The sequence below is a fragment of the Mustela putorius genome, unplaced genomic scaffold (assembly GCF_011764305.1).
Source record: "Mustela putorius furo isolate JIRA1106 unplaced genomic scaffold, ASM1176430v1.1 tig00000095_pilon_pilon_pilon, whole genome shotgun sequence".
Taxonomy (NCBI): Eukaryota; Metazoa; Chordata; class Mammalia; order Carnivora; family Mustelidae; genus Mustela; species Mustela putorius.
This window is the reverse complement of record NW_025421280.1, coordinates 15,511,146-15,523,242: the sequence shown is the minus strand read 5'-3', so window position 1 is coordinate 15,523,242 and position 12,097 is coordinate 15,511,146. Positions and strand designations below refer to the sequence as shown.

General features: G+C 40.6%; 1 protein-coding gene across 3 annotated transcripts in view; it reads right to left on the bottom strand.

Moving 5' to 3' along the window:
- Positions 1-14: 14 nt before the first annotated feature.
- The window catches only part of DNAH12 (dynein axonemal heavy chain 12), a 220,384-nt gene continuing 208,301 nt past the window's right edge, over positions 15-12,097 (bottom strand). For all 3 annotated transcript variants that reach the window (XM_013053167.2, XM_013053173.2, XM_013053172.2), the window contains 6 exons: positions 10,604-10,707; positions 9,243-9,447; positions 3,759-3,896; positions 3,223-3,314; positions 1,487-1,554; positions 15-296 (listed from right to left, as the gene is read on the bottom strand). In XM_013053167.2, the coding sequence (XP_012908621.1) occupies positions 106-296; positions 1,487-1,554; positions 3,223-3,314; positions 3,759-3,896; positions 9,243-9,447; positions 10,604-10,707 (798 nt within the window). In that variant the 3' untranslated portion in view covers positions 15-105. The remainder of the gene's footprint in view (positions 297-1,486; positions 1,555-3,222; positions 3,315-3,758; positions 3,897-9,242; positions 9,448-10,603; positions 10,708-12,097) is intronic.

Below are 12,097 nucleotides of genomic sequence, written 5' to 3'. Positions count from 1 at the left end.
TGACACGAAGATACTTGGTTTTATAATATATATATTTTGAAGTATGTGAAGATAACACGCATTTTTTTTAAATGTCTTTCATATATTTTCCTAAGTTTTTCCAATCTAGTTGTCCAACTGACACAGCAAAGCAACCCCACGCTTGATCCAGTGTTGAGTGGGTTGGTCCGTCTTCAACAACATTGCAATAACAAAGTTAGTGGAATGTCCTGTAGTGGAAAGGGTTCCTTTACGTTCACTTGTCTTGTAGAGGGGACAGACGTAGGCATTCGATTTCACAATCTGAGACTTCAGAGCTTGGAAAAGAAAGAAATACATTCATTTGGTAAAGGGAAAGCAGTGCCTGGGACTAAAAGACCAACTATTTTAGTACTAAAGCAAAGATCATGATTACAATATTTGAACATTTTGATGTTGTTATTGTTAGTTTACTGTGGGAATAGGATTCTGGCTGTGGAACAAGACAAGTGATTTCATGTGGTGTGTGATTCTTAGTCTACAGGATAGAAATCGAGAGCTTTCAGGAATCCTGATAACTCAGCAGGCATGAAAACACTCGGGAGGTTGTGGGAGAGGAGGAGAATGTAGGGAAGAAGGAATAAAATACATTAGGTAATGAGGCGGGCATAAAAAGAGAGGCCACTGCTGCTTGGAACCCGAATGCAAGAAATGCATAAATCAGAAGGAGCGGAAGTTACTGTTTGCTTTCAGCAGGTTATTACTAGGAAAAACTCACTAACTCTTACCTACTCACAGAAAGAACCTACATATTATCCTTGAAAGGCCCGATATGAGATATTAGGAGCCTTTCTAAACTAAGGGTGCATTTCTTGGAGTTATAATTGAACTGCGTTACTAATGAAAATGCTTAATTTGTGAGGTGGTGATTGTGGGTGATTTGGAAACGTTTCCATGGATAGTTAAAGGAGAACAAAAACACTAGAGAAGAAAGAAAAATTGAAGGAGTCTCATTTGTTCAGATTCAGGGAAAAATAAAGGTAGCAGAAGTCAGGAAGGAGCAAGGAGCTTTCCCAGGAGAGCAGAGCTGGCCTCCACACCCTGTGCCTTGCAACAGCTGTGCCTTTGGGCACCTGGATGGCTCTGGGGCTTAGGGGTTTCCTGTAGCCAGAAGACTCTAGCCACCAGCTGTGTGTTTCTGAGAGGTGTGCAAAGGCTTTTCAGCATCAAAATATTGATGGGAAGCTCTGGACTCTGGAAAAGTAGAAGTGTGGGGGAAGGGCAGAGAAAATGTTGCATTCCATGGGATAAGAGCAAAAAGAGGCAGAATGATATCTCCAGAATAATATGAATTCAACACAAAACAGGGGAAAAATATATTTCCAATGTAAACATTCAGTCGCTATTTATTGTAATTAAACAATGTTTTAATAGGTTTGAACAAAGACTTAATTGGGGGAGCCGTTAAAAATATCTATGATTACCCTTCTCTAAAACTCTTAAGAAACTTTATTAGAGGTAGACTTACTTGGTTTTATCCATATGATGGGCATCAGGTCAAATAGAAGTTTGGGACGTTGTTCGGCAAGCAATCCACTGAGAGGACAAATAAACATGTTTATTAGAAGTAAGATGAAATTTGCTTCTAGAAACTGCTATTTAGATATTGGCTTTTAATACAAGAGAGGATAAGAAATACTCAGAGAAAGGAATATAAAACAACACAAAACACAGCCAAGGAAGAGACAGTGAATAATTAAAAGAAACAAAAGATAATTATGGCAAGGCAGTGTGTGCAAACAGTGGACAAATATTAATTCCTGCCACTTTTTAAAAAATATTTTATTAATTAATTAATTTATTTTAGATAGAGCACAAGCAGGGGGAAGGGCAGAGGGAGCGGGAGAAACGGTCTCCCCACTGAGCAGGGAGCCCAACTCAGGGCTCAGTCCTAGGACCCTGGGATCATGACCTAACCCAAAGGTAGACGCTTAACCAACGGAGCCGCCTAGGGAACCCTTCCACTTTTTAAGCACAGTCCATGAGGTCAACACTATTGTATCACCTTTGGTTCCCACTGTGGCCTTGTCCCTATTCCTGTTCCACTCATGAAAAGTGGAGGCTCAGAGAGATTGACACAGACCTTCAGCGCCGGAGTCAGAATCCAAATGTACATCTGCCTATCTAGAAAACATGGTTTCTTTTCCCTATGCTAGATTGTCTATTTGTTCAAAAAAAAGAGGGAAGGAGGAAGGGAAGGAAGGAAGAGGGAAGGAGGAGAGGGAGGGAGGAGGAGGAGGAAAGAAGAAAAAGATGAATGAATACACACTTTAGGAAAGGGAAGTTAACACAAATGTCAGTACTGTGATGAAAAAGAAGACAGACAGAAATAACCACAGGAACTAGACGCAGCTAAGTCTCCTCTTCGCCCTGTCTTGGAATGATCTCTCTAGAGCCTCCGTCTTGCTGCCTTCAAGTGCCTCTCTGGGCTTCAGCCTTTAACCCTCCCTTGAGAGCAAAGCCTAACTCCGACCTTGGAAATAGAGGACTGTGCTTATTAATGAACTGATAAAGAGCAGGGCTCCAAGGGAAATAATCACTCCCCTTCCCTCTTAGCCCGATGTACATTTTTAAAAATTTATATATTATTTGAGAGCGAGCTTACACAAGCATGAACTGGAGAGGCAGAAGGAGAGAGAGACAATGTCAAGCAGACTCCCAACTCAGGGCTTGATCCCACCACTCTGAGATCACGACCTGAACCGAAACTAAGAGTCTGCTGCAGAAGTGACTGTGCCACCGAGGTGCCCCTTCCCTACTTATGTTAAACAAGAATAGCAATGCTCAGTTTCCCAAGCTGGAAATTCGGTCTTGATTTTAAATATTTATTTATTATGTCATCAAAATCTAAGAGAAAGTTTCCCATTCACCAACAGAAATGGGAAGTATACTATAACCATAAAATGTTTGAAAGTGAGGCATTCCTGCCTGTTATAATAGAAGGTAACAGTCCTAAAACAGAAGAAGAAAATAATTTCAGTTAGACCATTGAAATATTAACTACAAATTCTTCAGGACCTAAAAATACTGATCAGTTGCTCCAGCCTGAGTAATGATTTATGGCAAGGATTCTGTTATTTTTTACTGCTTGCCATAATTCCCTAGAAGAGGCCCTTGTTGGGGTGGGCGGGAGGGAAGCAGCCGATGCCATGTTTTACTCATTCAGCTACAACTACAGACGTCTCTGCGGCTGAGAGCCCTGACCTTGTTCTGTCCCAGCGTGCTCCGTCGAGATACAATCCGTGGATGAACACGCCGTCTTCAGGGGCCGTCTCGGATGTATCCGAAGGAATAACCTGAAGGGAGAGGCCCATACTCGTAATGGTCTCTTTCCCAGACAACTTTGTCTCATAAGGAAAACATCTGCTCAATTTTCAGAATGTATTCAGGGAAACTCCACTCTATAATGGCTTATATCAAATTTTCAGTAAAAGTGTAAATATAAAAATGTATAATACAGTTCTTTTTTAAGCATTTTTTCAGGTTTTACTGTACCTTATATTGGTTTTTGTTAAAACAGTAGAGGAACATTAGATTATTTGAGTGGAAATTGAAATATAGAAAAGTCCTATCAGACGCAGTGAGACAAGTATCATCTACTTTCTTCATGAAACACAAAGAATGGAAAGAAGTCAAATAGTTTATAATGGACCATAAAGATAGGAATTTTGTTCTCTTCCTTGTTTAAATACATGATTTTGATATAATGATAGACTGTGGAGTTCAGGGGGTTACTGTACCTCAAATTCATATCCTAGTAAATCAATAGGGATGGTGTATTTTCTGGCATAATTCTGCATCGCTCCAGTAAGGAAGGCTTGGGTGAAAAAGAATCCTGAGAGCCAGAACACATTTGGTTTTCCTGAATTATGCCAGTCCTGTAAAGGGCAAAAAAAAAATATATTATGTTCATTTTCCAGCTCAAACAGCTTCACTTCATAGACAATACCCGATTCTGGTTTTTGTGCTGCCCACACTTTCCATCACAGGACTCTCTTCCCTGACACACAAAACATGCAACCTTGACCTTCTACTTCTTTGCCTTTATAGTTACTCTTCTTGGAAAGATCAAACTAATTTTAATATTAAATGAATAAAACAAAGTTTGAAAGATTCACATCTTCTACAAAGAGCCAAAGGTAAATTATTTGGAAATTTTTATATTACTTAATACCACTCAAAAGCCATTACCTTCAGCCATCTTACACATCATAGCACAGAGCCCCTGTGTGTTGATTCCAGCTCCTCAAACCTCTCAACTCCCACTGCCCCCTCCAGAGAGCCACTTCTTTCTGTACTTATGTGTCCATCTTCTCACATCTTCCCTCTCTCCTCAGTACATCTAGAGTCATGTTTGCAGTCAACTTCACCATGCATGGCTCGGACTGGGTTTAGCACCTTGCATAGTTCTTTAGAGATCTACTACTACTCTACAAACTAAAGTCTCAGCATTTTAGTCTCCTATATGAGAGACCTCACAATCTTGCCTCAAAACTGTATTTCCGCTTGGTCCCTTTTATTAATTCCCCTTCAAGCATCTGGCATTCTAACCCAACTATTTGCTGGTCTCTTCTCTGCATTGGAGGGACATCCACTGTACTGTATTTTCAGCTTATCTTCAAGTGACACGACTCTTAACACCCCGATGGAGGCTTTCCTCCACACTCAACTCAAGTGCTTCTGGTGCAAGAACTTTCCACACTCTCAACCCAAGTGCTTCTGGTGCAGGAACTCCACCTCCTGGGGTGGGCGCGTGATTCAGGCCGGCCGAGGATACCTGCGGTCATCGTGATCGATTCAGGAATGGACACATGACCCAGTCAAAGCCAGAGATGCAGAGACTCTTGCTGGGACTTGTGGGGAAAAGACGCTCAGCTCTTTGAAACTGTGTGGATGTGGGGCCAGAGTTGCTGCTCTTTTGCTACCATCAGAAAAGAACCTCCCTGGGGATGGAGTCAAGCCTCAGAGAAGTGGAGCCAGGAGACAAGGTGCAAAAATCCAGGACCAGGAAGCCATTTTGCACCCCAGGTCAGCCTGATGCTCTGGGTTTTCCAATTACTGAGGCAATAAACTTTGTGTTTATGTCAGAATTTTTACAGCAGAATCAGTCTTAAATGAGATAGTGCCTTTCATCACATAGCTATCTTTAAGTCCTTTTCCATTTTCCCCACAGTGTCCAAAACCTCTTATCCTTTAGACTCAGCTCAAAGGCTTCCGCATCCAATAAACAAGCTGTCTGCTTTCCTGGGCTAGAAGAACTCTCTCTCTTCTTCAAATTCCCAGAACATTTTATGAGTTGATCTTTTATGATGCATCCCCTAGTCTACTGGATTTGTCTTTTCTTAGATACATAAGCTTATCCCCTTATAGACTATTGGCAACTTGAAGGCAGGGCTCATGTGGTCTTCACCCTTTCATCTCACAGAGGACACAATAGGATGTTTTGGACAAAGGGGTGGGGGTCTCAGTTCCTATTAGTTGAATGAACAGATGAATCAATAAAATGAACTCTGTCTCTGAGTGAGCAGTGCACTGTGGGAAGAAGCCAGCTTTGCTTCCTGGGAGGAAGAGACCAGACTGGTGCTAGATATGTTGCAACGGTACAAGCTTATCAAATCAAGAAGAGGTGGGAGGGGTGCCTGGGTGGCTCAGCAGGTTAAGCACTGGACTCTTGATTTCTACTTGGGTCGTGATCTCAGGATTGTGAGATCGAACCTGGCGTTGGTCGGGGGAGCACACAGCAAGGCATCTGCCTGAGATTCTTTCCCTCTTGCCCTACCACCCATCTCTCTCAAATAAATAAATAAATCTTAAAAATAAAAAAGAAGAGGTAGAGAAAGAAATGGAGCTTGACAAGGACACAAGCCAGGCAGAACCAGCACCATGAACAAAAAAGCTGTTAGAGCCCAGAAGGTGAGGGTATAGAAAATTCCCCTGCTCACTCCAGGGCTTTGTTTAGCCAAGAATGTCATGGGTATCTGGGTCTGCGACTTGTACAGGGCTTCTGAGTTAGCGACCATTTACTTAGCGCGTGCCAGGCACTGTGCTAAGCACTTTACGTGCATTACCTTATTTGGCTCACAAAATAACTCAGTGAGTTATTCCTTCCACTTTACAGATGAGGAGACTGGAGGGCAGAAAGATGAATACCATCTTGCTCAAAGTCACACAGACACTAAGTGTCAGATAACTAGGATGAATGGTGAGACAGAAAAGAAGAAAAAAGAGAAAACTCTGGACAACTCATTTGCTTAACATGGTAACTCTAAAATGCATTGGGGGGGGGGCGCCTGGGTGGCTCAGTGGGTTAAGCCCCTGCCTTTGGCTTGGGTCATGATCGCAGGGTCCTGGGATCGAGCCCCATATCAGGCCTCTCTGCTCAGCCGGGAGCCTGCTTCCTTCTCTCTCTCTGCCGGCCTCTCTGCCTGCTTCTGATCTCTCTCTGTCAAATAAATAAATAAAATCTTTAAAAAAAAAATAAAAAAATAAAATAAAAATAAAAAAATAAAATGCATTGGGAGGTGAAGTCAAGAGTCCAGGAGAAAAAAAAGGAGAGGGGAAAACCATACAGTTTCCCTAAGGGTAAGGGGACAATCGGGGAGAGATCCATTCAGAGGAAGCTGTGTGGCGAAGGGTGATAGAAGTGCCCAATCATGAGTGAGATCTTTCTTACTCATTTGAATGGAATGATTCCAAGGGGGAAATTCAAATTTCAGCGAGTAGGGAACGTGGCATGAAGTTTTTATTAACAACAACAAAAGAAATTTGTCCTGGAGCTTCTCCCTGTTGGCACCGTGCCAGGACCCCTCTAAAAGACCAACGTAATGATTCTTTGAGGTCCTTTAGGAAGGAAGCAATATATGGGAAATGGAAAGCAGTTCCAATAAGTTTCAGAAAAGCTTGGGAAATGAACTAAAGTGTTAAAAAAAAAAAAAAGGAAGATTGTGGCAAGGGGAGGATGCGAGTAACGATATGTCAAATGCTTCTGGAAGGGATGGGAAGAGGCCGGTACACACAGGACGAACTCAGAAAGCTGTGAATGCGGCTGGGGCTCGGCCCGATACATACAGCTTCACTTATCCAGTCAGCAAAGATGAAAAGGGTTAATTCTGAGAAACAGGCACTCATATTCACTGTCATTGGGGATACAATTAAATAATTTTTTGGAGGCTGACTAGGTAATGTCTATCAAAATCCCTACAAATAGGCAAATGGAATTGATGAAAGCACTAGAAGAAGGATCCACTGACCAACAGGAATTTTTCTAGAAAACACAAGGATGGTTTTACACTTGGAAATCTAGTGACATAATTCAATGCAATAACAAGCTGAAGAAGGAAAAAAGTCACCTCATCAGCAATAAATGCTGCAAAGGCATTTGATAAAGTTCAACAAGTTATGATGTTACAAAAGAATAGTCCACTTTTGCTGGGTTCTTACCACACACCATCAGACTCTTGCCTTGTGAGATAAAATTGACTGTTTTATGGAGGAAAAAACTGTTAAGTGGCAACTCTCCTACAGCCTGAACACTGAAAACCGCAGTTTCCTAGACTTTTTTTTTTGTCTCTTAAATGTAAAATCTACACAAAAAGCTCCTATAAATTTATTTTTCAGAAACAGCCTTGAGGAAAAATGGGCTGAAGAGATGAAGAGGCAATTCACAGGAGAAATACAAATGGCAAGCACGTGTACTAGACGAACAAGCCCACTAACTAATTAAAAAAAAAAAAAATAGGGCACCGGGGTGGCTCGTTGGTTAAGCATCCAACTCTTGATTTCAGCTCAGGTCATGATCTCAGGGTTGTGGGATCAAGCCCAGCGATGGGCTCCACACTCAGCATGGAGTCAGCTTGGGGTTCTCTCTCTCTGCCCCTCCCCCACATAGGCATGCATGTTCCTGTGCTTGCTCTCTCTCAAAACACAAAACAAAACAGACTGAAACAATAAGATACAGTTCATTTTCATAAGCACTGGCTATTTTATGATTAGCTTCCACAGTGAAACAAATAAAGCTCTATTGTAATAGAAAGGCAACTGAAGGAGCGCCTGGGTGGCTCAATGGGTTAAAGCCTCTGCCTTCGGCTCAGGTCATGGTCCTGGGGTCCTGGGATCGAGCCCCACATCAGGCACTCTGCTCAGTGGGGAACCTGCTTCCTCCTCTCTCTCTCTGCCTACCTGTGATCTCTGTCTGTCAAACAAATAAATAAAAAAATCTTTAAAAAAGAAAAGAAAGAAAGAAAGGCAACTGAACCCGGGAAGGTCATATACCTAATATGAATTTTCAGGAAGTATTCTGGGGGCTCTCCACACCTCTTGGCCCCACATAAACAGTAATCATACAATGTGGGCAAGTCGAGTTGCTGGGGAAGAGAGATAGTGCCCTGAACATTCTTTGTGTGTGTGTTTGGGATTGGAGGGGGAAGGTGGAGATTTCAAAGCACTCAACTTTTTCCTTTTATGAGATAGGGGATAAGAAGCAATGATTTTAAGACAATGGCCAATTATTGGTGAATCCAAATCTTGGGTTCTTTTTGTGATTTACCACCAGTATTAAAATCACGAGACCAAGTATGTGGTCTCAGAGAGACACAAACCTAGAATCTTAAAAAAATGTAAATGTCACATATTACTTGGACTTGGGTAAAGTAAAATTTTAACTTTCTACTCAGTACTTTTAAGTATGTGTTATTTTCAATATATTTTCATTTATTTATTTATTTATTTATTTATTTTAATATTTATTTATTTGACAGACAGAGGTCACTGTAGTCAGAGAGGCAGGCAGAGAGAGAGAAGGAAGCAGGCTCCCTTCTAAGCAGAAAGCTTAGTGGGGCTCTATCCCAGGACCCTGAGATCATGACCTGAGCCAAAGGCAGAGGCTTAACCCACTGAGCCACCCAGTTGCCCCTTCTTTTCTTTTAAAAAAAATTATTTATGTATTTGAGAGAGAGAATACAACTAGAAGGAGGGGCAGAGGGAGAAGCAGAAGCAGGCTCCCTGCTGAGCAGAATGACCTGAGCTGAAGGCAGACACTTAACTGACTGAGCCACCCAGATGCCCCTATTTTCAATATTCTAAAAGTTTGATTAGATTATCATGAAACTGCTAACCACACTGCTCAACTCAGAGACATTCAAGTGATTGGAGCATTTCTAATCTCTCTCCGGTCAACCAAAAAATAAAATTATATGTATATATAAATAAAACATATAATCTTTTACCTGTAAAAATTTCAACCGGGCTAGAAAATCTGTGATATAACTTGCTAGGGGTTTAAGACTTGGGTATGATCGTCTGGCCCATATTTCTGGAACCTTTCCAACAAGCAAACTGCCAGAGAGTGCCTCCAGTGCAGAATCCATTACAACCACTCCCTTAATAGCTTTTTCAAGGTCCTGTAGAGTGTTGCGTATAGTTTTAATTAAACTGCAAAGAAAGAAATTAAGTCATCAATGTACATGTGAGGTTAAATACCAATGTCTGTCTTTCAGAAGAAATAGCAGAAATCTCATTCACAGCTTTATGGGAGTGTTTCCCTAAATGGAGTCATCTCCCACTTGGTAAGGGAAGGTACTTTTAGGTGACACTTAGATGAACATTTTTCATTTTAATCATTACATAATATAGAAAATAATATTTCAACGTTGCTACTTTCTGGGTGTTATGGCTTAAAACCAGGCTAATTTAAGCAGAGAATGATTTTAGGGAAAATGTCAGGTAAATACCATTAAAGGGTAAAATGCAAATACAAAAAAAGTTATGAAGGTGTAATGCAAAGGCTGAAACTTGTGAAATAATTCCTTAAAGCCTAAACCATAAATTCATGGATATACTTGCAAATACTTTGCTTCCCATGTAGGCCCAAACTGCTAAGAACACTGTAAATAGACCTGAGCTGAGGGTTTTAGGCTAGAAGCCTAGGCAACTGAAAGACTGAGAGACAGTACGTTATTACATATAACATATGTACATATTACATATTACATATGGTCTTTGTATAAAAAGTGCTGACTTAAGGCATCACAGTGTTTTAGTATATTTTTAAGTGTTGACAAGTCCAGAAATCCAAATAAACTTGAAAACACCTTAGAAAATTCATAATTCATTCAAAACAATTTCTCTATACCTTAAGCCGGTATTGAATAGTAGAAAATTCAATTAAAATATTCAAAGCAAATACTTTGTTCGCTGTCATGGGGTATGTAATTGACCTAGGTGGGGCTCAGGAAGGAGAGGTGTATATGCATCAAGTGGCAGAAAAATGACAAAAGACTTGTCGTTGGCTTATTTGGTCTTTAGTTCCTGAGGAGATTAATAACGGGTGGGTGAGAATTACAACTAATGAATATTTTCACCAGTAAAAACAGATCTCATTTCCACCATCATTTTTGCATTCTAAAAGGCACCTTCACTGCTGGGGCAGAACACCATACAACTTTAGAGCGTGCAGGTGGATCCTAAGGAAATGACAGGTTTTGATAATTTTTTCTGAAAATTATAATTCAAACCAGTGTGCTTTTTTTTTTTTTTAAATCAACTTTGATTGGTTGTTTTCTGAACCACTGGGGAGAGAGATCCTTACTTGTTAAATCTTTCCATTTCTTGTACTAATACGGTATTCATGCTTTCTTCGTATCTTACAGGAAACTTCAGTAGCGCTAATTCAATGTCAAAATCACTTGGTAGCTAAGAAAATAGATTTTGAAGATCACGTATTACCTTGGGAATGGATAATTCGTTTCATTCAGCTATCACATCACTGGTAGCTAACCCCAGGCAGTTACTACGTGCTAGGCGTTGTGCTGCTTTCCGTACATTATTGCATGTAATCCTTACCATGCACTCTCAGGGGGCTGTTGTCATCTCCATTTTACAGATGAGGCTATTCAAGTACAGTTGACCCATGAACAACACAGGGATTAGGGCACCGACCCCCTGACCCCACATAGTTAAAAAATCCAAGTATAACTTCAATTCTCCAAAAACTTAACTATTAATAACCTACAATTGACCAGAAGCCTTGCCAATAACATAAACTATCGATTAACATATATTTTGTAGATCATATGTATTACATACTATATTCTTACAATACAGTAAGCTAGGGAAAATAAAATGTGATTAAGAAAATCTTAGGGAAGAGAAGATATGTTTATAGTACTGTGCTGTATTTATCAAAAAAATTCACATATAACTGGATCTGTGAAGTTCAAACCTTTGTTGTTCAGGGTCAACTCTACAGAGAAGTTGAGTGACTGCCCAGGGCACACAGCCAAAAGATGATCTGTTTAAATCCACAGGTCTCTAACTGCAAAGCCAATGCTCTTTGCTACATGCTATCACAATTTGCAGAAGGTATATATTTCTGAAACGTTGTATAATTTCCTTTTGTAAGATGAATCTTATTTTTCACTGATAAAACCGATTTGCCATTTCCTGTTTTATATTTATTTCCAATCTATTATCAACTGGCTCCCAATAGCTTAGCTTATCCCACTTTCAAATAATTAATGCGTGACTACAGTAAGGGTCCAAGGAACAGGGAGACAGAAGGTGTCAAGTGTCTGCTTTCTCTGAAGCACCTGTGAGATGCTTGAGACGTGAAGGGAACTTTGGGACTGATAATCAAGCCTCAAGACCTTGGAATTCACACTCCTAAAAGGCAAAGAAGCTTTCTAGTCAGGGAGTTCCAGATAATGGTCCCTGAGTGGAGCAAAAGAATTATTGTAAAGTCACAAGGCAAGGCCACCAAGGCAGAGGAGAGGAGTGTTGCTATCCGTGGGCTTTCCAGGCAGGTGGACCACAGGTCAGGCTCTGCTCTATCAGAATACCTGGTACTGAAATATGGCGCTAATTATAGCATTTACCCTGGAGGGCAACTGTGAAGATCTGCGCTGGTGACCATAATCTTTTTAAAGTTCCCTTAGTATTTCCTTATTGAATGTAAGACACAGAAAAAAAGTGAGAAAAGAGTATCATTCCACTTTACCTGGAGACTAAGTATTTTGAGCTATAGTATGAAGGAAAAAAAAAAAGCTGTAGTTACTAATTTAGTGCTGATCTTACTCCCTGTGTC